Raw genomic sequence first — 21,835 nt, forward strand, 5'->3', positions numbered from 1 at the left:
ATCGTTGCTTCTGTAACCCCAAAATGTGTTGATATAAGCATTTGAATATTCGTATGTATAATGTTTTCTTTTCACCGTAAAACATATTACAATGTTAGTTTATATTGGATTTTGAATGTGTTTATGAACAGTTTTTGTCGACTCAAAAGTTAAGATGAGAATATGGAAGAAAGTAAAGTTTAAAAGTCATGATGGGAACAAGGAATGGAACTCAAACATTCTAATACTCAACAAACGCAATTATATTATTACCATGACTCATCTTTCAAGTTCCATCAAAAAGATTCGTGGAAAATAATAGACTTACGTTTCAAATCCATGTTTCTTTCTTTATAACAAAAAAAATGGATGTTTCTTGACGCGTGTCGAGAGTACTCACCATTACTCTGACTTCAGTGAGTTTGGTCAAGTGGTCTTTTTTTTTCTCATGTCACCAAAGGTCCAAACCCTAGAAATTAGTTCGAACTTTCCATAGAAGAACTGAATAAATGGTCCAAAATTGTTTTAAAAAGGACCTAAGCCATTAGTTCATTGAATTCGAGTTAATGGGTGAAGATTTTTATGATAACGAAAGTCGGAGTAATTATGCTTTTGGTCCGATAGTTTTCTAATTTGTTTTCTTTCCATTTTTTTTTTTTCAAATACTACATACTATATAAGATAGTGGTTTGTGTTAATGTCATCGATGTGTTACCATCCGCATTATATTAATTATTTATCCCAACATAAAGTCAGAATCTGTAATTTCTTTGTTATAAAATACAGTAAATGGTTCCGTTTAAGCTGTTAGATGATTTTTGAGTAAAAACTAATGTAAAAAAAACAAAAAAAAAACAATGTAGTTCATAATACATGCATGTTTTAAAGAAGTTTCTTGTTTACTATCAACTTGAATAGTATTTCACGAAGTCAAAATTGTTCATTCCGACTTTTCTATGTGGAGAAAAAAAATTCTATCATTGTGCACAATTTAACAGAATGTAATTTCTTGTAAAAGAAGAGGAAACAATTCGCTGTTAGTAAATGTGAAGTATAGAAGTCTAAAATGAGATACCTCAACTAGCTTGAATTAAGAAAAAAAACAAAAACTCTATCGACATGAAAAAGGTCGCAAATATTTATCATTTATCAATGCCAAAGGAGTATTTGGTTCACAAAATACTGAATCATTTATATAGATATATAATTAGCTCTAAATTCTACTATAACTTGCAAAATAAGTATACTGACTCAATTATATAGCGTTTAAAAATAGACGATTTGTATGATGAGGTCCATATATATGGAGATGTGCATGCAACTATCGACATTTTCACACGTTGATATCGTCTTTCTCCAATGGAGACTTGAATTTGTGTAAACTATGAATACTCGTCTCTCTAAGACCTTTTTTCTTCAACCATGCCAACTATTTAGGTAAGATTTTACTGTCTTTGATTGATATTAAATACTTAGCCGTGGCGTTATCAATGAATGATAATAAAAATGCGGATAAAAGCCAAAGGTGTTGGAAATAAATCCAAGAATGAAGACGTAGATGTCGATGGGTATTTTAAGAACTTGAATTTGTCACGACTCACACGTTAAAATATATTATCCGAATTGTTTAGTCTAAAGACACACATATATTGAAAAAGAAAAGGTAAATGAAGCTCATTGGTGCCTAAATGTGAAATGAAGCCGAAATGTGTTAGGTGAACACATTTAAATATACAAAAAGAAATATAATAGAAACAAAACTAATTAACAAAGTCGCAATTTGTATTGTATAAAATATCTTTCCGTCTCCCGTCATATTTGAAAAAAAAAAAATTACAAATCTGTTAATTTTAAAACTTTCTAGAAAAACACAAGTATATAATTTTCTCTTTTCGTGCGTGTTTGTTTTAAAATAACATTGTTTTGATTGGCGACTCAACATATTTTAGCATTTACATATTTCTGCATATATTAAATGATTTATAAACTCAACTATAGATTAAAATATAATTTGACATCTAATAATTTTAACAATAATATAAAATATGAGATTTATAAATTACGAATATAAATATTCAAGGGAGAGAAAAAGTAGAACATAATTCAAAAGATAAGACTTTTTAGACTTTTTTAACAATATTTTTGATGGATAAAAATTATTCAAAAGAGAAGAAAGTAAGAAGAAAAGATGTTTCTGAGAATTTCTAGAAACAGCATCCGTTTTTATAATTTAATTTTCTTACAAAGGTAGGACCAACATTTGTGATCTATAAATCTTCCTACTACGTTATATAGAGACCCTTCGACATAACACTTAACTCGTTTATATATTTGTTTTACTTGTTTTGCACATACACACAAAAATAAAAAAGACTTTATATTTATTTACTTTTTAATCACACGGATTAGCTCCGGCGAAGTATGGTCGTCGTCTTCATCTTCTTCCTCCATCATCAGATTTTTCCTTAAATGGAAGAAACCAAACGAAACTCCGATCTTCTCCGTTCTCGTGTTTTCCTCTCTGGCTTTTATTGCTGGGATTGGGAATTTCTCACCGCTCTCTTGCTTTTTAGTTGCTGATTCTTTTTCCTTCGACTTTCTATTTCCAATCTTTCTTCTTCTCTTTGTGTATTAGATTATTTTTAGTTTTATTTTTCTGTGGTAAAATAAAAAAAGTTCGCCGGAGATGACGGCTGTGACGGCGGCGCAAAGATCAGTTCCGGCGCCGTTTTTAAGCAAAACGTATCAGCTAGTTGATGATCATAGCACAGACGACGTCGTTTCATGGAACGAAGAAGGAACAGCTTTTGTCGTGTGGAAAACAGCAGAGTTTGCTAAAGATCTTCTTCCTCAATACTTCAAGCATAATAATTTCTCAAGCTTCATTCGTCAGCTCAACACTTACGTGAGTTTCACTCTAACGAAAACTCATTTACTCTCAATTTAATGCTTCATTTAATTCGTTTGGTGAATTGAATCATTCTTTTGTAGTTGGTTAGCCAATTTCGTAATTTTCTCATAATTTGGGGGTTGGTGAGAAAACCTTCTAGAAGCTGAGAATGTTCTTGTTCTTTTTTTTTTTTTTTTTTTGGTTTAGGGATTTCGTAAAACTGTACCGGATAAATGGGAATTTGCAAACGATTATTTCCGGAGAGGCGGGGAGGATCTGTTGACGGACATACGACGGCGTAAATCGGTGATTGCTTCAACGGCGGGGAAATGTGTTGTTGTTGGTTCGCCTTCTGAGTCTAATTCTGGTGGTGGTGATGATCACGGTTCAAGCTCCACGTCATCACCCGGTTCGTCGAAGAATCCTGGTTCGGTGGAGAACATGGTTGCTGATTTATCAGGAGAGAACGAGAAGCTTAAACGTGAAAACAATAACTTGAGCTCGGAGCTCGCGGCGGCGAAGAAGCAGCGCGATGAGCTAGTGACGTTCTTGACGGGTCATCTGAAAGTAAGACCGGAACAAATCGATAAAATGATCAAAGGAGGGAAATTTAAACCGGTGGAGTCTGACGAAGAGAGTGAGTGCGAAGGTTGCGACGGCGGCGGAGGAGCAGAGGAGGGGGTAGGTGAAGGATTGAAATTGTTTGGGGTGTGGTTGAAAGGAGAGAGAAAAAAGAGGGACCGGGATGAAAAGAATTATGTGGTGAGTGGGTCCCGTATGACGGAAATAAAGAACGTGGACTTTCACGCGCCGTTGTGGAAAAGCAGCAAAGTCTGCAACTAAAAAAAGAGTAGAAGACTGTTCAAACCAGCGTGTGACACGTCATCGACGACGACGAAAAAAATGATTTAAAAAACTATTTTTTTCCGTAAGGAAGAAAAGTTATTTTTATGTTTTAAAAAGGTGAAGAAGGTCCAGAAGGATCAACGCAAATATATAAATGGATTTTCATGTATTATATAATTTAATTAGTGTATTAAGAAAATAAAACAGATGTTGAAGTTTTATTGTTGCTTAATTTATGTCTTCATAATGTAAAAAAGCATGTGAAATACTTGGTCTAAGGTCATCTACTTAGTTGAAAACTTGTGAAAGAGGAAGAAATTTTACTTTTATGTTTGATTGATTTTCTTTGCAAGTAGTAGTAGGTGGTTTCCGTGTTTTTACGTAATCCGTTGAATATTTTTCCCTCGAAATTGTCTTTATAAAAGTCACAGAAACATTTTCTAGAACTCTTTATCAGGAAAATAAAAATAAAGATGTCTTCAAGGAATCGAAAAAATACAGCAATATACTAAATAGAAAATGCTATGAAATTAAATAAAAATTTAGTAAGGTTCCAAAGACACTACTTAACTAGAGAGAAAAATAATTCCAACTAGCTCTACAACAAACAAATCATTTACTTGTTTAAGAATCGAAAAATTTAGAAATTTATTCTTATTATTTGTTTGCCCAATTAAGTCGCTCTTGGCCCAATACTTGCATCACTTGATTGAGTAGAAGAAGATCACTTACCAACTCTCAAACCATTTAAAAATTAAAAAGCATAGTTTATTTTATTTAAATATGTGTATGTAATAATTCACCACAAGAAATATATTACAAACCACAAAACTATAATCCCGGTAAAATAGTAATTAATTTCTTCAAAAGTGTAAATAAAAAAGAAGAGACATAATTTAGTCATAGCCACATAAAAAATGGCGATGATATTTTGCAACACTCTCTACTCTTCTTCTTCTCCATCATATCTCTCGCCGTTAACTTCAAAACCGTCGCGATTCTCAAAGAATCTCAGACCTCGAGCTCAATTCCAGTCCATGGAAGACCACGACGATCACCTCCGCCGAAAATTTATGGAGTTCCCGTATGTGTCACCCACGCGGAAGCAGCTCATGGTTGATCTCATGTCGACGGTGGAGAATCGCCTCCAATCACAACTCCTTCCCTGTAACCTCCCTCCAGATGTACGAAACTTCAATAACCCTAACGGTTCCGCCGAAGCATCTCTTCATATCAGATCCGGCGACAAATCTTCTCCGGTACTTGCGACGATTAACTCTGTTTTTCAGTTATGAGATCGAAATTGACTGTTTTGCATGCTTGTTTTAGAGCTCAATTGCTTGATTTTAAGTAGAAACAGACTTCAATTTCGATGTAAATCATAACCCTAAAAAAAAACTTTTTAGAGAATCTTAAAGTTTGTTTTGTTTTGCAGATTGATTTTGTTATAGGAAGTTGGATACATTGCAAGATCCCAACAGGAGTATCTTTGAATATAACAAGCATCTCTGGATTCTTAAACTCATCAACAAAAGCTCCAAACTTTGTGGTCGAACTAATACAGAGCAGTTCCAAGTCGCTTGTGCTAATCCTTGACCTCCCACATCGTAAAGATCTTGTTCTTAACCCGGATTATCTCAAGGAGTATTACCAAGACACTGCTCTTGATTCTCATCGACAATCTCTCCTTAAGCTACCTGAAGTTAACCCTTATGTGTCTCCTTCTCTCTTTGTCCGTTCTGCTTTCTCTCCTACTGCTTCGATGCTTAAGATTGATGCGGAGGAAGAGGATAAGTTGGAGGAGATATTGAGAGATCATGTTAGTCCAGCTGCTAAGGAGGTTCTCGAGGTTTGGTTGGAGCGGTGTGTGAAGGAAGAAGAAGAGAAGATTGTGGTTGGGGAAGAAGAGAGAATGGAGTTGGAGAGAAGAGATAAAAGCTTTAGAAGGAAGAGCATAGAGGACGATTTGGATTTGCAGTTTCCGAGAATGTTTGGTGAAGAAGTTTCCTCCCGTGTTGTACACGCTATTAAAGAAGCTTTCGGTGTTCTCTAGATTATGTAACTATATATATACATCAGTTAATGTTCATTGTACTAAACATTTACTTTCATCAATGTCACAAGAACGCAAGATGACCATCAAACAAGTCCTGTTTTCTCCTAAGAACGTCTTTGTTGTGAATCATCTCTGAATCGGATTCCTTCTGATTCATTTTAATACTATGGGATTGTAAATTTATCAATCAAGTTTCTAATTTATCTGTAAAAAAAAGTCTTGAATTATTGTTTTTCTCATGGATTTTAAAGTTTTTTTTTCACTATTTTACATGGATGTTTTGTTAAATTTCTCGTTCTCTAGATCATGTCATTTTACATTAGCAAAACCAATATAATATATAGATTAATATTAACGAAGGAACATAAACGTGCAAAACTAAAAGTTTTAAAGCTAAATCGCTTTCAAAAGAGTTAGTAACCAGACAAAAAAGAGACAGATCATCGGCAACTAATCTCGTCATCGCATGCATCATAAACCAAATTAACTAAATCATCCATTTAATCCATTTGTTCTTATCAGATCATCCTTTTCCTTCCTACACAAGAAATGGTTAGTGTTTTCTTTTCTCGATTGTCTCTTAGTTTAGATTCTTTATCCGACTACTTTGTTCATCGGTTTTGTTTTTCTTTTTGTCTTCCGGAAGGCGAATTACATGTCGGAAGCAGCACAGCTCAGAAGAGGTCTAAAGCCTAAAGGGAAGACTTATGGGTTGACCAATCAGAAGAGACGAGAGATCAGAGAGATCTTTGATCTTTTCGACATAGACGGTTCAGGTAAACTATTAAACCGATTCTTTATCCGATTTACAAAGTTATTGCTCACATGATTTAGTGCATCATTTCATATGTAGGTAGCATCGATGCTAGCGAGCTCAACGTTGCTATGAGGTCAACGGCAATTTTTCTTTCTTTTTCAAAGTTATTTTCTTCAAGTTCTAGTTAAGTATAGTACTAAAAAATTATCAGCTGATTACAGGTCTCTTGGATTTGAGATGAATAATCAGGTTTGTTTGTTTTCCTTCCTTTTTTCTTCTTTGTTTTAATTTCATGGTTTAGATCATTGTACGTAGAACCAACTTGTATTTAGTTTGGTCATGTTCATTGTTGCAGCAAATAAACGAATTGATGGCAGAAGTAGATAAAAACCAAAGTGGAGCCATAGATTTCGACGAATTTGTGCATATGATGACAACCAAATTCGGAGAACGAGACTCCATAGACGAATTGTCTAAGGCGTTTAAGATCATTGACCACGACAATAATGTGAATAAATCTAAACCTGTCATTATTTCATTCTTTTTAATATTATCTTTTTTTGTTTGGATTGATTTCATTGTGTTTGACTGGACAACTTTTGGAATGTTTTAGGGGAAGATTTCACCTCGTGATATAAAGATGATTGCTAAAGAATTGGGAGAAAATTTCACAGATAATGATATAGAAGAAATGATCGAAGAAGCAGACCGTGACAGTAAGCAAAAACACATAATAATTTTGCGTTTTATCTATAATCGGTCCCTCAAGTTCATGTTTTTGCCTTAACCTACGCAGAAGATGGAGAAGTTAACTTGGAGGAGTTCATGAAGATGATGAAGAGAACCTCTTACGGCTAAGTATAAATCAATTAGTAATGGTTGTGAATAATATTTGTTAATCACCTTGATTTATAATAATAAAGAAGTTTGATTTGTGGCTTGGTCGAATAAAAATGTATTGTTGTATAAAAATAATAATGTAATTCACATCCATTATTTTGAATATGTAAATGTCCTTGAACGAACATTTGTTTTATCATTTTTTATGTATAAATGTCTTTGACCAAAAAATAAATTATGTAAAATATGAACCAGAAACGATGTTGTTTAGATCTGATACTTACATATAACCAAACGACGACGTTGCTAGAGTAATAAATCTCAAAAGACTGGAAACGACTGCGTATAAGTCCGTGACCTGGTTACCGGAGCGTAACTTCTCCGGCGAATTGGACAATTTTGAGAAAGACGGATTATGGACTCCATGGAAGCTCCATCTCTACCATTTCAATCTCCCTCTCGTTCCAGGTTTTAATTTTGAGTTTATAAGGATTATCTCATACCTTCTAACAAAAACCCTAAAAACCCAATTTGTTTTTTTGGTTTGCAGTCAACAATTGCATTTCTACCTCGCCGTGGATCGTCCCCAATTCAAAATGGTAAGTAAATTGTATCAATATTCCTTGTAATTTCTCATCAAGACTGAGATTCTGAATCGCAAATTTCGAAACTTTGGATGTGGGCACAGGAGACTGTAGTGGAATTATTAGGCGTTCTAGGTCGTCGTCCATGGCTTCCGATTGTAGTCTGTTGCAGCTCTCGTGACGAACTTGACGCCGTCTGTTCTTCCTTATCCACTCTTCCTTACATTTCCTTAGCCGCTTTGGTATCTCTCTCTCTTCTTCTCTTTAACTTTCATAGCTGAGGCATGTTTCTTCTTAGTCTTCTCTTTGGTATTTGATTTGAAAAGACCCTTCTTGTTGATTCACTTGCTTGGTTCATCATGATTTGAGTTCATTGTCTTTCATTGTTTGATTGATATCATCGGTTTTTTATATCCGTTTGTTATTGTTCTTGTTGTACCACTTTCTTGTTCATCATGGTATTAACTTACATGTTCTTCCCACTAGGTTATGTTTATGTTCAACGTCTTTTGTGTCTACAGTACAGCGATCTAGCAGATAGAGAACGAGCTATGGTTATAGAGAAATTCAGGCAAGCAACAATCAACTGGAACCAGCAACTTAACTCTGTGGTAGAAGAAGGTTTGGAAGAGAGTGAAAACGGAAAAGAAGAAAAGACATCTCATTTGGTAGTTGTGACCGATGTTTGCCTTCCGTTACTCTCATCAGGAGAATCTTCTCTATCCGCACGCGTTCTCATAAACTACGAGCTTCCTACAAAGAAGGTTGGTTGGTATTTTTCTTAATCAATCTGCAATTGTCAAGTCAAAATGTCCAGAACCTTCCTCTTATTCACTACTTGTAATGACCATGTTTCAGGAAACATATACAAGGCGTATAACAACTTGCTTAGCTTCAGGTTCTTTTTTTTTTCTTTCAAAACAAACTCTTTTTGTTCATCAAACAATGTCACTTAACATTTGAGACTTTTCTCTTAAGGTGGAATAGTCATAAACATGGTTGTTGGAGGTGAAGTAACGACTCTCAAAAGCCTCGAAGAAAGCAGTGGCATACTCATCGCTGAGATGCCAATCAATGTATACAGTAGAACCAATCAATCAAAGAAAAAGCAAGAAACATTCTGCTGTTTTTATCTTAGGTTAATGACTTCAAATGTGCTTTCTTATTGCAGATTTCTGAAATCTTATAACAACACATGGATCTCCGATCTGAAGAATTCTAAATGGGGTTAATGGCTCTTAAGCCTTTTGAAGGACTAGAGGAGATGAATGGTGGATTGATAACGCTTTATTTGTTTGATTGTATCCAGATGTCTCTTGACCATTGCGCTCAAATCATCAAAGCCAAACTTATTGTAAAACCAGTTTCTTTTTTTCTTATATTATTAAAGAATGTTGAAACGAAAGAAAGTTTTGTTCTTTCTCTTGTGTATATTATCAACATACATGTACATCAAATTGCAATTTTCTTTTGTAGCTCCCTACTAGTTAACCTATGGTTTAGTACGTAATTACCAAATCATTAAGTGAAAAAGGAAACAACGCATAAGAGTTTTTTTTTAAAAAGTACCGTTACGCTGAACCCTAATCACATGTGGAAAAAGGAAAAAGGAAACAAGAGAAAAAAGGAAATCCCTAACACATCATTAATGTTTATAGAATAGCCTCATCGTTTAAGTATCTTCGATCGATCATCACAAACAAAAACCTAGAGAAACAAGAAATACAGAGAGAGAGAGGGCTATAGATTGAGAAATACGCAATTTCATGCTCTCTGATTTCTCCGATATCGGATTCTCTTCTTCGTTTAGAATCATTACGCTAGCCGATGGATTCGGTTCTGTTCGCTTAGCCGTTACGAAGATTTTGCGAAGACTTGGGTGATAAAAACGGCAATTGACGACGGAGATGGCGATAGAGAGGGAAGATTGATGAGGATTCATCGGAGATTATTGGTGAGTAACCGTTGGTTATCGTTGACTGGTCAAACCTCTTCGTTAGCCGTTACGCTCCAAATTTTTCACACTTTGATTTGTTGATTTGCAGTCGCTCTTCGACAAACCGAACGAGAAACGAACGTGATGGAAGATGATGTTGATGACTCTTCTTCGACCAAGATGAGCCCTTTCTGGAGAATCGTTCCAAAAATTACAGCGATCGAGATGAGTGACGATCCAGAAGTTAAAGAATGATTACGTGTCGCCGGTATTTCAAGCTTCAAAGTCATGATGATGGAGCTTCAATCCGGCGAGGAGCTGCAATCGACGACGGCGGTGGCGATACAGAGAGAGAAGATTGAGGAGTGGCTTATACGTTTCCGGTGGAGGTTTGCGATGCAGAGAGACGTGGTGGCGTTAGATTCATGACATCAACGAAGCCCTTTTGCCTAACAAAGCCCACCTAAAGGAACAAAAATTTCAGCCCATAAAAAAGGTCAATTTCTATCCAATCTTCTTTTTTCTTTTTTTTTTTCAAAAAATTAGCAGCTTTTCGAATATTTATACTTTAAAGTCACAAAAAAAGATTTTGAAATTTTTTGTTTTTTTTTGTTGTTACGGATTTTAAGAAACTTGGATACTAAATTTATATAATGATAGGAAATCTAACCGGATTTTGGATCCAGCATTAGTCGTTAGCGATTCCAAATATTCAACTTGTTTTTTCTATTATTATATAGATTAACATTCAAGTTTTTAATTCGGATTTTTATAAGTCGTTTTTACATTTTGATTTTGTTTATTTTTTGGATTTTAAAAACCGTTTTTGTATTTGTTTTTTTAATATTTTATTTGCTTAGATTTTAAATTTATATAATGATAGAAAATCTAAACGGATTTTGTATCCAGCATTAGTCGTTAGTGATTCCAAACATTCAATTTAGGCCTGGGCAAAAAAACTGCTAACCGATTAACCGAACCGAACCGAAAAACATGGTTCGGTTCGGGTTTGGATAGCTTAAAATAACCGGCTGGATATTATATGTCTTAGATTTCGGTTTCGGTTTCGGTTAGGTTAGTAACCGATAACCAAAGGATAACCAAAGCATATATGTATGATAGATAATATATCACATATATTGTATGTATTGACACTTAACTATGTTCTTCTCTTTATTAGTTTGCAAGTTGAATTTTGTGAGTTGTGAATCAGGTGTTTTAATATTATGGAGAGTATGGACCATATTTGCATCTTTCTGAGTTGTGAATATGTCTTTTTTTTACGTACGTTCTATATCGGTTATTGGTCAATTTTTTTGGTTGTTTCGGTTTTTAGTCGGTTATTTCGGTTTTGGTTTATTTATGGTTACCAAGTTTAATATCCGAACCGTTCCTCAAATATCCAAATGGTTCTTATATTACTATAAGTGAAATAACCGAAATCATGCGCAACCGAACCGAAACTGAATGGTTAACCGAATGCCCAGGCCTAATTCAACTTGTTTTTCCTATTATTATGTAGATTTAGCATTCCAGTTTTTAATTTTGAATTTTTAAAAGTTGTTTTCCATATTTTGTTTTTTTTTTTCCGGATTTTAAAAACCTTTTTTGTGTTTGTTTTTTTTTTTAAATTTATTTGCTTGAATTTTAAATTTATATAATGATAGGAAATCTAACCAAATTTTGGATTCAACATTAATCGCGATTTCAGACATTCAACATTTATTTCCTATTATTATGTAGATTTAATATTCAAGTTTTTGATTCAGATTTTTATAACGAGCATCTTTGCAAATGCCCACAAAGGACCTTTTATGTTTACAAAATTAAATTTTAAATTTAAGGGAAATTTACAAAACTAGCCTTTTTTTACTATCTTTTGCATTAATACCCTATTGTGTTGTCCATTTTTAAAAATACCCCTTCCATTGAACAGAATGACCAAATTACCCTCATCTAATAGGAATATTTAATTGGAAACTGAAATTTTCCCGCCAAATTTTCTTTTTCCCGCTAAAAAAATATTCCGCCAAACTTTTTCCCGCCAAAAAAAAGTTCGTGACAAATTTTTTTTCAGCAAAAGAAATGCTTTTAAAAATCCTTGTAAATTTTTTTTGGCGGGAAATAGATTTACAAGGGATTTTAAATGATTTCAAAGATTTATAAGAGATTTTAAAAGGGTTCAAAAATATTTACAAGAAATTTTAAAGGGCTTTCAAAGATTTATAAATGTTTTTAAATGATTTTTAAAGGGTTTAAAAGTGTTTTAAAAGATTTACAAATGATTTTAAAAGGGTTTTATAATATTTACAAAGGATTTTAAAAGTGTTTTACAAGATTTACAAGAGATTTTAAAAGGTTTTAATAAAATTTACAAGAGTTTTTAAAATGTTTTCTTGTAAATTGTTTAAAAATCTTTTAAAAATCCTTGTACATCTTTTAAAACTCTTTTAAAATTTCTTGTAAATCTTTAAAACCGTTTTAAAATCCCTTGTAAATCTTTTAAAACGCTTTTAAACCCTTTAAAAATCTTTTAAAAATCTTTGTAAATCTTTTAAAGCCCTTTAAAATTCTTTGTAAATATTTTAAAACCTTTTAAAATTCCTTGTAAATGTATTAAAACCCTTTTAAAATCACTTGTAAATCTTTTAAAACCCTTTTAAAATCCCTTGTAAATATTTTAAAACCTTTTTTAAATCGCTTGTAAATCTTTTTAAATTCTTTTCAAATCCCTTGTAAATCTTTTTCCCGCAAAAATATTTTTGAAAAAAAGTTTTGGCGGGAATCTTTTTTTCAAAAAATTTTGGTGAAAAAGTTTTTGGCGGAAAATTTTTGGTGGGAATTTTATTTTGGAATATTTTAGGCGAAAATATTAATATTTCATTTTGTTAACATAAAATAATTTCTAAATAGGGTAAAATGGTAAATAAAAAATTAAAGAGAGTAAAAATAAAAATGGCAAATAGAAAAGGGTAGAATTGAAAAAGGGTAGTGTGCAAAGGACATTATCAGCAATTATTCTACCAAATTTAAATACATAAAAACAAACCAGACTTAATATTTCATCCTTAAATCCGTAAGTCTTGTGGTACCATATTTTAACATATTTTTACATAATTAAATTTAACACTTAAATGCTTTCACAAATATTGTCCTAAATATTTTTAATTTTATTTTTAAATTGCAAACTTTCGTGATCCTTTACTATTTTTGTAAAATATAAATGTTTATCGGTTTTCATTTTGCGACGAAATTTCCTTTAGAAGGTCAAACCGAAGCAACACATTTTTAAAAAGCATTAACTAAAAAAGGGCACTCCTTAGTTTTGACTTTGACAATGAGTTTGTCGAATGCACACCTTTGATCCCCAACTGCTATTTACATTTCTTTATTTGGATTGGAAACAATGAAGATTAAAATATAAACACAACGATTTAATTCCTAGGATGTCACATATATACAGAAGAAAATAATCAAATATGATATAGTTCATTATCGCATCATGAAAACCTTAAAATACAATGAATCTATTTCATCCGTCTTGGGTATAAATTTGATGTCAAAATAAACGAGTTTATGTGATTTTTCATCATTCTTATTAAAACAAAAAGGAAAAACGATTTGTTTGAATATAAAGAGTTAACGTACTTTTGTATCATATATTTGGTAGTTGAAATTTTTGAGTTTGGATGGAGGATCTACTTAGCATGAGAATTTTTTTCTTTTTTTTAAAAAGAAATCTAATTAGCATGAGAAGTAACATTAATGACAATAAACGATAACGAGATTAATTCTAGAGTGACTAAAACCATAAATTCAGACTATTCATTTAGTATGTATAATGACTTTATCCAACATAAAAAAAATCAGTAAAAATAATGAATACAACAGTAACATTCAGAGAGGCACATAGTTTGCTTGGCACGCCATTAATAATATCTGCAACCAATTCCAATGACGTCTTTACACACGTCTGACCACTTTTTCTTCAACAATTTCTCCTATCAACTATATATAACTTATTCATGGAACATTCAAATAAACTATAAAAAAATTCTCTCAACATTTTTATCTAATGGGTTCTCGCCTTCTCGGTGTTTGAGTCTTTGCGTTTCTTGTCAATTGTCATCACCCCTTTGTCTTTTTCCTGATTTCATCTCTTTTGTAGACTTGGACAACACGCCTTTCTCTCTCTCTAATTTTTCCACAGCTATAAAATTTGTAAAAATTGATACAAAAATATCTGAGCTTTCCTTTCCGGAAGACTATGGCTGTCGTCGTCACTAACCTAGGAAGCTGTCTGAAGATTTCTTATGTCATCTTTGCCTTTTGTTCTGCTTTCTTTCTCGGTGCTATCAAAGGTTTCAATTTTTCTTCTTTGTTTTGGCTCTGTTTTCCTCTGTTTCTAACTTTCTATGATTGATTCTTCATGATGGGTTCTTTTGAACAAAACAAAGTTTGATTTTTTATATATATTTCCTATGCAGGTTTGATCGTAGGTCCAATTGCTGGATTAACATTAATAGTTGGGAATGTTGGAGTGATTCTTTGTTTGTTCCCTGCACATGTTACTTGGACTATTTACGCTGTTGCAAAGTAAGAAAACTTCAACACTGTTTTCTCAAAAGATTTCCCTGCAATTTCTTTCTTAAAGGAGAATCAATTTTATAAACATGTCTTCTTGTGTATTTTCTAACTTTCAGGACAAATAGATTTGACATTCCTCTGAAGGTAGCAATCTTAGTGGCACTTCCTGCATTGTTTGGGATATGGTTAGGTCTAAGTCTAGCAATTAGTGTTCTTGTTGGTGTTGGCTATGGATTCTTCACTCCTTGGATCTCTGCTTTTGAAGCCTTTAGACAAGACACTGAATCCAACAAGTTCTTCCACTGTCTTGTGGTACTTACATAACTTCCCCCAGAAGTTTCTTTCTCTTAAGCACTTGTTAGTGAATCATATCACTTGACTGCTCTGTATATTAGGATGGAACTTGGGGAACCATCAAAGGGAGTTGCATTGTGGTTACTGATTTTGCAGATTTTTGTTACCATTCTTATCCACTTTACTTAAAGGAGTTACGCGAATCCCCGGTTTCAGATGAGCTTCAAACTCTTAGGTAAAGTAAAAACTTTTGTCCTAAACTATTCCAAAAGAGTTTTTGCTGATTCTTGTGTCTCGTCTTGCAGGTTGATTCATGTTCCAGGATGCATCATTGTTGGGATTCTAGGATTAGTCATTGATATCCCTCTTTTCACTGCAATCGCGGTTATTAAAAGCCCTTACCTTCTTCTCAAAGGCTGGTACCGACTAGCTCAAGACGCGATTAATCGAGAAGGACCATTTCTTGAAATAGCTTGTATACCAGTTGCTGGTTTGACAGTACTGTTATGGCCTATAGTTGTCATTGGTTTTATTTTGGTGACCATCTTCTCCAGCATCTTTGTAGGACTATATGGAGCAGTTGTTGTATTTCAGGTACACCATGATCATATTGACCGAATGATTCGAGAAAAATATCGGGTTTCTTACTCATTGTTGAATCTCTAATCTGCAGGAAAGGTCATTCAGAAGAGGAGTCTCTTATGTGATTGCAGTAGTTGGAGAATTTGATGAGTACACAAATGATTGGCTTTACCTTAGAGAAGGAACCATCTTCCCAAAGTATGTCTCTCTTTGATTTCCATCTTTTTACATTCCCTTTCTTTGCCTCCATTATCCTAACACCGCGAAACTGTAATCCGTGACACATAGGCCAAGATATCGGATGGGAAGAGGATCGTTTTCAAGTGAAGTATCTGTGATCGTTCACCCTTCAGATGTAACAAGAGTCAATAGTTCTGGTTCTGTCGATGCTCCAGCGATGCTAGTACCGAGCCTAGTTCACTCTGTATCTGTTAGAGAAGCAATACAAGAAGTGAGAATGGTTCAGGTATATATCAAAAGTTTTCATTGTCGATACCAAATCTCTCACGTTTCTACTGAGTTTTAAATATTTGAAAATGTATTTAATAGATTTGGGAGCATATGATGGGGTGGTTTGAGATGCAAGGCAAAGAGCTACTAGATGCAGAAGTGTTAACACCAACTGATCTCTATGAGTCTTTAAAGGGCAGACACGGAAACGAATCATCGATTATCAATGTCGGGCTTCCTTCTTACGCTTTGTTGCATACATTGCTTAGCTCTATAAAAGCTGGTGTTCATGGTGTGCTTTTGCTTGATGGCTCGGAAGTGACACATTTGAATAGACCACAAGACAAGTTCTTGGACTGGGTCTTTAATCCAATAATGGTATTGAAAGATCAGATTCGAGCTCTTAAACTTGGAGAAAGTGAAGTTAAATACTTAGAGAAAGTTGTTCTCTTTGGAAACCATGAACAAAGGATGGAAGCTTGGGATAATCACAGTAACCCGCCTCAAGAAAACCTTCGAACTGCTCAAATCCAAGGAATCAGCAGAAGGTAAAGATTGAAAAAACTTCTCTTACAAAGAAAAGTTCAATCTGTATGGCTTCTTTGGTTCTGCCTGAAACTTGTTTGTGTTAATTAATCTCATTAAGACAATGATGGTTTTATTTATCTTGAATGTTCTAGGATGATGGGAATGGTACGGAGCGTATCGAAGCTTCCGACTTATAGAAGAAGGTTCAGACAAGTGGTTAAGGCTCTAATTACTTATTATTCAGAGAAACAAGGCTTAAATCGAACCGGTTCCATGAGCTCTGGAGATTTCATTGAAGAGGGTTAACCTAGGACTAGGAGCAATTGTTGTAGTCTTTCTATAATTTTTAGATGTGTTTTTCATTTCTTGTAGTACAAGGTGTAAAAAAGAATGTACAGAAGTTGCTAAGTTTGGGACTCAAGAAAACAGAGCATTTAAAAAAAAAAATGATTTCAAAGATTGTGACAAAGAAATATAAAACAATAGTCTAATCTTGATACGCGGGCCAAACAACTCAGAACTATCTCATCTGGCAAAGAAGAAAATTCAGACGTAGACGGATAAGACGACATCTTCAATTTCTTCGTACACGGTGGCCCTTCGTCGGCGCCGGAATTCGACATCGGGTTTTGTTTTAACTCTGTTTTGTTTGAGAGAGCATAACGAAGGCAGACTCAAACTCTGTTTTGTTTTAACTCTGTTTTTATTTAAAGTTACGGCTCAAGTAAAAAAGCCCATGTTTGTTTAAGTTTTGGCCCATTAATAGCCCAATATCACAAACGGAAGCTTGTGAAATTGTGTGAGACGAAGACGGCGAAGCGGATAACGAAAAGCTCGCCGAGAAAGCACAAATGGCGGGCGTGAAATCTCTGCAACCTAGACTCATATCTTCCTTTCTCGGCAACAATTCTATTAGATCAACGCAACCACTTATTCATCTCTTTCGCTTCGATTTAGGTTCTTCTTTCTTTTCATTATCTACTTCTTCCGCTACTGCTACTGCTAGTTTTATTGATGATGAATGTTAGATTAGCATATTACAGAAAAGATTAAAACTTTCGAATGCCCAGTTTGCTAGTTTGATTCATAGATAAGAACAGAACCGAAATCAATGTGGGAATTTTCTCAATATGAGCAGGAAGAAGACATGTTTCGATGCAATTATCAAGAACCTTTTCTGGATTAACCGATCTCCTGTTTAATAGAAGGTAGTATCATCTTTGTTAGTTTCTTATAGTTTAGCTGCTGAGTTTGGATTTAAAGGACACAATTCATGTGGACTCTGTTTAGAAAAGAATGTTGTGTTGATTTACACTTTCTTGTTTTTTTTTTAAAGAAATGAAGATGAAGTTATTGATGGCAAGAGAAAACGTCTGAGACCGGGAAATGTATCTCCTCGTCGTCCTGTTCCGGGTCATATAACAAAACCTCCTTATGTTGATTCTCTTCAAGCTCCCGGAATCTCAAGTGGACTTGAAGTTCATGATAAGAAAGGTATAGAATGCATGAGAGCTTCTGGAATACTTGCAGCTAGGGTTCGAGATTACGCTGGCACTTTGGTTAAGGTGAGGAAAGTTTTATACTTTCTGTCTCATTTTGAATAATGCTCTATTAATTCATCATAATTTTATTCTTTTCTATTTGGCAGCCAGGCGTAACCACTGATGAAATCGATGAAGCAGTTCACAATATGATTATTGAGAATGGAGCTTATCCTTCGCCTCTTGGTTATGGAGGTTTCCCGAAAAGTGTTTGCACATCTGTGAATGAATGCATTTGCCATGGTATACCAGATTCAAGACCACTTGAGGTGCGCTTTTTTAAAAGGTGTTTGTAGGGGCTAAACAGATTTTTATCTCTGTCCCTTATGAATCTTAATAATGTATTGTTTCCTTTGGCAGGATGGGGATATTATCAACATCGATGTCACAGTTTATTTGAATGTAAACCTTTCTTCTTTTGTGTATTTCCTGATTCTTTACTAGTCATGTAAATTGAGTTTACTCTATACTATAGATATTTATGTGGGATGCAGGGTTATCATGGTGATACTTCAGCAACTTTCTTCTGTGGAAATGTTGACGAGAAGGCTAAAAAGCTAGTCGAGGTATTATGTTGAACCTAAACAGTTCCGTTTCCGTCGTCTAGAAAAATCATGTTTTTGTTATAGTTTGATGAGCTCTATACTTGGAATGTGCTCTAGGTGACGAAAGAGTCTCTCGACAAAGCAATATCAATATGTGGTCCCGGAGTTGAGTACAAGAAAATCGGCAAAGTCATTCAGTAAGACACCGATTTCTTCGAAAAGTTAAATCTTATATTAATGAGTTCTCTCATCCCCATTGAAAAAATCAAATCTTCTAACATAAAAAAACACTTGTGCTTATGAAGTGATCTTGCAGATAAACATAAATATGGAGTTGTTCGACAATTTGTAGGCCACGGGGTTGGCAGCGTCTTCCACGCTGATCCAGTTGTTCTGCATTTCCGTAAGTTTGTTCTAAACTCAGACATCGAGTTGCTGCTTTGTGGCCATTCTCGCATAGTTTCTGAACTTCTTCTACACAGGGAACAATGAAGCTGGACGTATGGTCTTGAATCAAACCTTCACCATTGAACCGATGCTTACAATAGGAAGCAGAAACCCGATAATGTGGGATGATAACTGGACCGTGGTAACAGAAGATGCAAGCCTCTCGGCGCAATTCGAGCATACCATTCTTATAACCAAAGATGGTGCTGAGATTCTAACCAAGTGTTAAAAAAATGATTCTGAAAAATTGATCTTCTTGGAATGAAACCCAAAGCCTTAAGGTATGTAAGAATCATATTCTTATTCAAATATTGTTTTGCTCACAAGCAGATGCGAACAGTTACTTACTAGTCACACAAACAGATACAAACAAGTTTTACATTATTTTTAGGACAAGTAAAAAATCATATCTTGAGTTTAGGAGATCTTGATTCTCTGAGCTTCCTTTCTTCTGACAGAACTTTTGCAAACCTGTAATAATTAGGCAGTATTTTACTGATTAAATCCACTATTATTGTATGCTTAAGTAAGAATATTTTCTGCTTTAGATACAAGTATTATTAAACCTTTTGAGAGCTTCTTCATTAGTCACATTTTCGGAAATAGGTTGATAATGGCCGCTTTCGAGATTGACACGAGAGACTCTTTTCTTTAATAAAGCTTCACCAACTTCAACAAGACCTTCCATGTTCTTTTCTGTTGATATGTCCACTGAACCTAAGTCACCCTTCAACGAATCATCCTGTAATAGGAAAAAAACATTTAAAATGTCAGTAAATTATTTTATATTTTTGGTCAATAAAATTGACCCTTCACTGACAATAATACTTTATTTGTTACTTGTGCTTATTGTTTCGTACAAGAAAAGTACCATATATAGACCAATCTTTACAAGAAATCTTTTTTAGCATTTGTTTATAAGATAAGACATGAGTTCTTATGACCTAAAATCGGAATGTTGAACAATTCAAAGTAAGAAAACAATAAAGTAAGTATCGAGTTTCGATAACCATCAAGTTTCTTTCATTAGCGTGGGATATAAGTAATTAGTTAACCAAAACCAAAAGAGTTATAGTCTGCAATTACAGTTACCAATTAATATGAAATCGAAATGTGACAGATCAAACCCTAATCAAGGAAGAAACTCACATCGATACGTAAATAATTCTTCTCGGAACGAAGAGCTTGAAAGACGACAGAGCTTTGGTAATCAACCATGTCATGAATAGCTTCACTGTAACAATCAAGAATTGGAGTTGATCCACTTTCAAAGACCCAACACATCAATCCCCATTTCGATGCCATTTTCGCATTGTACTTCTCTTGATTCCTTATGGAACCTGTACCTATCGATATCACCAGAAACCTCGTAAAATCTAATGGGCTTATATCTCCCATTACAGGATTCTTCTTTATTATCTGTTTTGTCACTTCCGCAATGGCACATAACGTCTGAAAAAAAGAAACGTCAATAATTACGGACAAGTTAGGGTTTTGAGATTTAGGTTTTTGAGTTTTGAGTTAACCGGGTTATTGGCAGCGATGCCACCATCAATGAGGTTGAATTCATGTTTAATTCCTTCACTGTCTTCATTGGTGAATCGATGAGCCGGGAAAAAAGTTGGTGCCGCAGATGTACTTATACATATGTCTGATAGTTTTGCGTTCATAGCTTGATTATTCACCGCCTATGTATTTATGAGATTGGATCAATGTATATACCTTATGATACAGTTGCACGAATATTCACGTAGACAGATAGATTTTGGTGTTACCTGGTAAGAAGAGAAGATAACTGGTTGGAGTTTCTTGATGTCGAAGCAAGGTATGACAACGTTTGTCAAAGATTGAGTTAATTTTGTGTCGCCCAAGAAACCTTCAACTAAGTCATGAAGGTATTTACCGTTGAACTTGGGTCCTCCTACAAGTCTCACTATGGTTTCACCCCAACCACAGAATATCCCTCTGCACATTTTATAATTCTCTGAAATAAGACTCTGAATCAGATTAAACGGAAACAGTTAAGAACAGTACCGTGGCTGTGGAAAGATTTTGGGTGAGTGTTTGAGATAAAAAGGGACGATTTCTTTGGCCTCAAACAAAGGGCGGTTGCTGTTGCGGCTATGGCCACCGCTTTGGTCTTGTGCGGTCAACATCGCCACTATCAAACCTCCGGTGCTTGTTCCTGAGATGACATCGAAATAATCCACAAGCCTTGCCTCCTCACCATCCAATTCCTGTTTAGTAGACATTTACAAATATAACAATCAAATTAAACTAATATACAATCTACGTGGAAATAAGATATTCAGTTTCAAATTTGTTTTTCCATTAAAAAAAGTGTACATGAACTAGAGTCTCTATAAGAGTCAGATGTTAAAAAAAAGAAAAAAAAAAAAAGAACTAGAGTCTCTATTTGTCAATTACAACACTGAATATACTTTTTGAAGATTTGCATAAAACTTCAAAAAAAACAAAAACTAACAATATACTGATTTTGTGACATTAATTTACACCGCTAGCTTTTTCAATAAATTTAATAATAAAAAATGGATATAAGATTTGCACACAATCTTCAATTTAGAATCAGTTACATATACCTGAAGTTGTGATTCAAGGTAAGCTAAGATTGTGCCGGGAATGATCCCACGGATTCCACCACCATCGATGCTAAGAATGGTCACAAGTTGTCCGTACGAAGGAGGAAGACAAGCAACTGTTCTATCTTGTAGATGAGCAGTTCTGGATATTTCTGATGAACTTATTGATCCTCTCTCTGTATCCATGCTTTTAAACTCTTCTCCTTTACAATCTCAATCAAGGTTTATTTGTATTACTTTAGATCAAATCTCTTTCGCTTAGTGATTAATTATTTATTTCTCCTTTTCAAGATAGAGATGGTGATAAATGTGATGAACCCATTAGAACTACCGTTACATATTTATAGAAAGAGATATATGTAGATTAGGGAGT

General features: G+C 34.3%; 8 protein-coding genes across 10 annotated transcripts, besides 1 other annotated feature; 7 read left to right on the forward strand and 1 right to left on the reverse strand.

Moving 5' to 3' along the window:
• The first annotated feature begins 2,182 nt into the window (after window positions 1-2,182).
• HSF4 (heat shock factor 4) lies at window positions 2,183-4,157 on the forward strand. The gene is made up of 2 exons (NM_119862.3): window positions 2,183-2,884; window positions 3,077-4,157. The coding sequence occupies exons 1-2, from the start codon at window positions 2,666-2,668 to the stop codon at window positions 3,710-3,712; spliced, it is 855 nt and encodes a 284-aa protein (NP_195416.1). The 5' UTR covers window positions 2,183-2,665; the 3' UTR covers window positions 3,713-4,157.
• Window positions 2,449-2,559: a sequence feature (AT4G36990.uORF1).
• A 460-nt stretch (window positions 4,158-4,617) lies between the features above and the next one.
• Window positions 4,618-6,301, forward strand: ACD2 (accelerated cell death 2 (ACD2)). The gene is made up of 2 exons (NM_119863.4): window positions 4,618-4,974; window positions 5,151-6,301. The coding sequence occupies exons 1-2, from the start codon at window positions 4,633-4,635 to the stop codon at window positions 5,766-5,768; spliced, it is 960 nt and encodes a 319-aa protein (NP_195417.1). The 5' UTR covers window positions 4,618-4,632; the 3' UTR covers window positions 5,769-6,301.
• On the forward strand, window positions 6,135-7,621 carry CEN2 (centrin 2). 2 transcript variants are annotated; one of them, NM_001036721.2, is made up of 7 exons: window positions 6,135-6,323; window positions 6,418-6,547; window positions 6,625-6,661; window positions 6,750-6,777; window positions 6,884-7,036; window positions 7,142-7,244; window positions 7,325-7,621. In NM_001036721.2, exons 1-7 carry the CDS (start codon window positions 6,321-6,323, stop codon window positions 7,384-7,386), a joined length of 516 nt encoding a protein of 171 aa, NP_001031798.1. In that variant the 5' UTR covers window positions 6,135-6,320; the 3' UTR covers window positions 7,387-7,621. The 2 variants fall into 2 exon arrangements, with proteins under 2 accessions (NP_001031798.1, NP_195418.1); NM_119864.5 differs by having other exon boundaries at window positions 6,321-6,547.
• A 5-nt stretch (window positions 7,622-7,626) lies between these two features.
• On the forward strand, window positions 7,627-9,461 carry AT4G37020 (initiation factor 4A-like protein). Of its 2 annotated transcripts, NM_119865.4 has the most exons (7): window positions 7,627-7,836; window positions 7,919-7,967; window positions 8,057-8,194; window positions 8,474-8,716; window positions 8,811-8,850; window positions 8,931-9,028; window positions 9,124-9,461. In NM_119865.4, exons 1-7 carry the CDS (start codon window positions 7,784-7,786, stop codon window positions 9,139-9,141), a joined length of 639 nt encoding a protein of 212 aa, NP_568013.1. In that variant the 5' UTR covers window positions 7,627-7,783; the 3' UTR covers window positions 9,142-9,461. The 2 variants fall into 2 exon arrangements, with proteins under 2 accessions (NP_568013.1, NP_001190941.1); NM_001204012.2 differs by having other exon boundaries at window positions 7,683-7,836; window positions 8,931-9,441.
• A 257-nt stretch (window positions 9,462-9,718) lies between these two features.
• On the forward strand, window positions 9,719-10,250 carry AT4G37022 (uncharacterized protein; the record flags this gene model as incomplete). The annotated part of the gene is made up of 4 exons (NM_001160819.1): window positions 9,719-9,805; window positions 9,870-9,906; window positions 9,998-10,089; window positions 10,167-10,250. 4 exons carry the CDS (start codon window positions 9,719-9,721, stop codon window positions 10,248-10,250), a joined length of 300 nt encoding a protein of 99 aa, NP_001154291.1.
• Window positions 10,251-13,642: 3,392 nt separating this feature from the next.
• On the forward strand, window positions 13,643-16,766 carry AT4G37030 (uncharacterized protein). The gene is made up of 9 exons (NM_119866.3): window positions 13,643-14,249; window positions 14,376-14,484; window positions 14,592-14,787; window positions 14,871-15,004; window positions 15,075-15,363; window positions 15,443-15,549; window positions 15,640-15,817; window positions 15,901-16,349; window positions 16,482-16,766. Exons 1-9 carry the CDS (start codon window positions 14,156-14,158, stop codon window positions 16,633-16,635), a joined length of 1,710 nt encoding a protein of 569 aa, NP_195420.2. The 5' UTR covers window positions 13,643-14,155; the 3' UTR covers window positions 16,636-16,766.
• A 339-nt stretch (window positions 16,767-17,105) lies between these two features.
• On the forward strand, window positions 17,106-19,363 carry MAP1D (methionine aminopeptidase 1D). The gene is made up of 9 exons (NM_119867.3): window positions 17,106-17,286; window positions 17,468-17,537; window positions 17,666-17,894; window positions 17,978-18,139; window positions 18,231-18,272; window positions 18,365-18,436; window positions 18,533-18,612; window positions 18,721-18,818; window positions 18,898-19,363. The coding sequence occupies exons 1-9, from the start codon at window positions 17,181-17,183 to the stop codon at window positions 19,089-19,091; spliced, it is 1,053 nt and encodes a 350-aa protein (NP_568014.1). The 5' UTR covers window positions 17,106-17,180; the 3' UTR covers window positions 19,092-19,363.
• On the reverse strand, window positions 19,141-21,776 carry PLP4 (PATATIN-like protein 4). Its single transcript, NM_119868.3, has 7 exons — window positions 21,463-21,776; window positions 20,897-21,099; window positions 20,638-20,827; window positions 20,389-20,550; window positions 20,012-20,314; window positions 19,429-19,604; window positions 19,141-19,333 (listed from the first exon to the last, which is right to left on the reverse strand). Exons 1-7 carry the CDS (start codon window positions 21,646-21,648, stop codon window positions 19,267-19,269), a joined length of 1,287 nt encoding a protein of 428 aa, NP_195422.3. The 5' UTR covers window positions 21,649-21,776; the 3' UTR covers window positions 19,141-19,266.
• Window positions 21,777-21,835: the final 59 nt, after the last annotated feature.

This window comes from Arabidopsis thaliana, chromosome 4, assembly GCF_000001735.4.
Source record: "Arabidopsis thaliana chromosome 4, partial sequence".
Lineage (NCBI taxonomy): Eukaryota > Viridiplantae > Streptophyta > Magnoliopsida > Brassicales > Brassicaceae > Arabidopsis > Arabidopsis thaliana.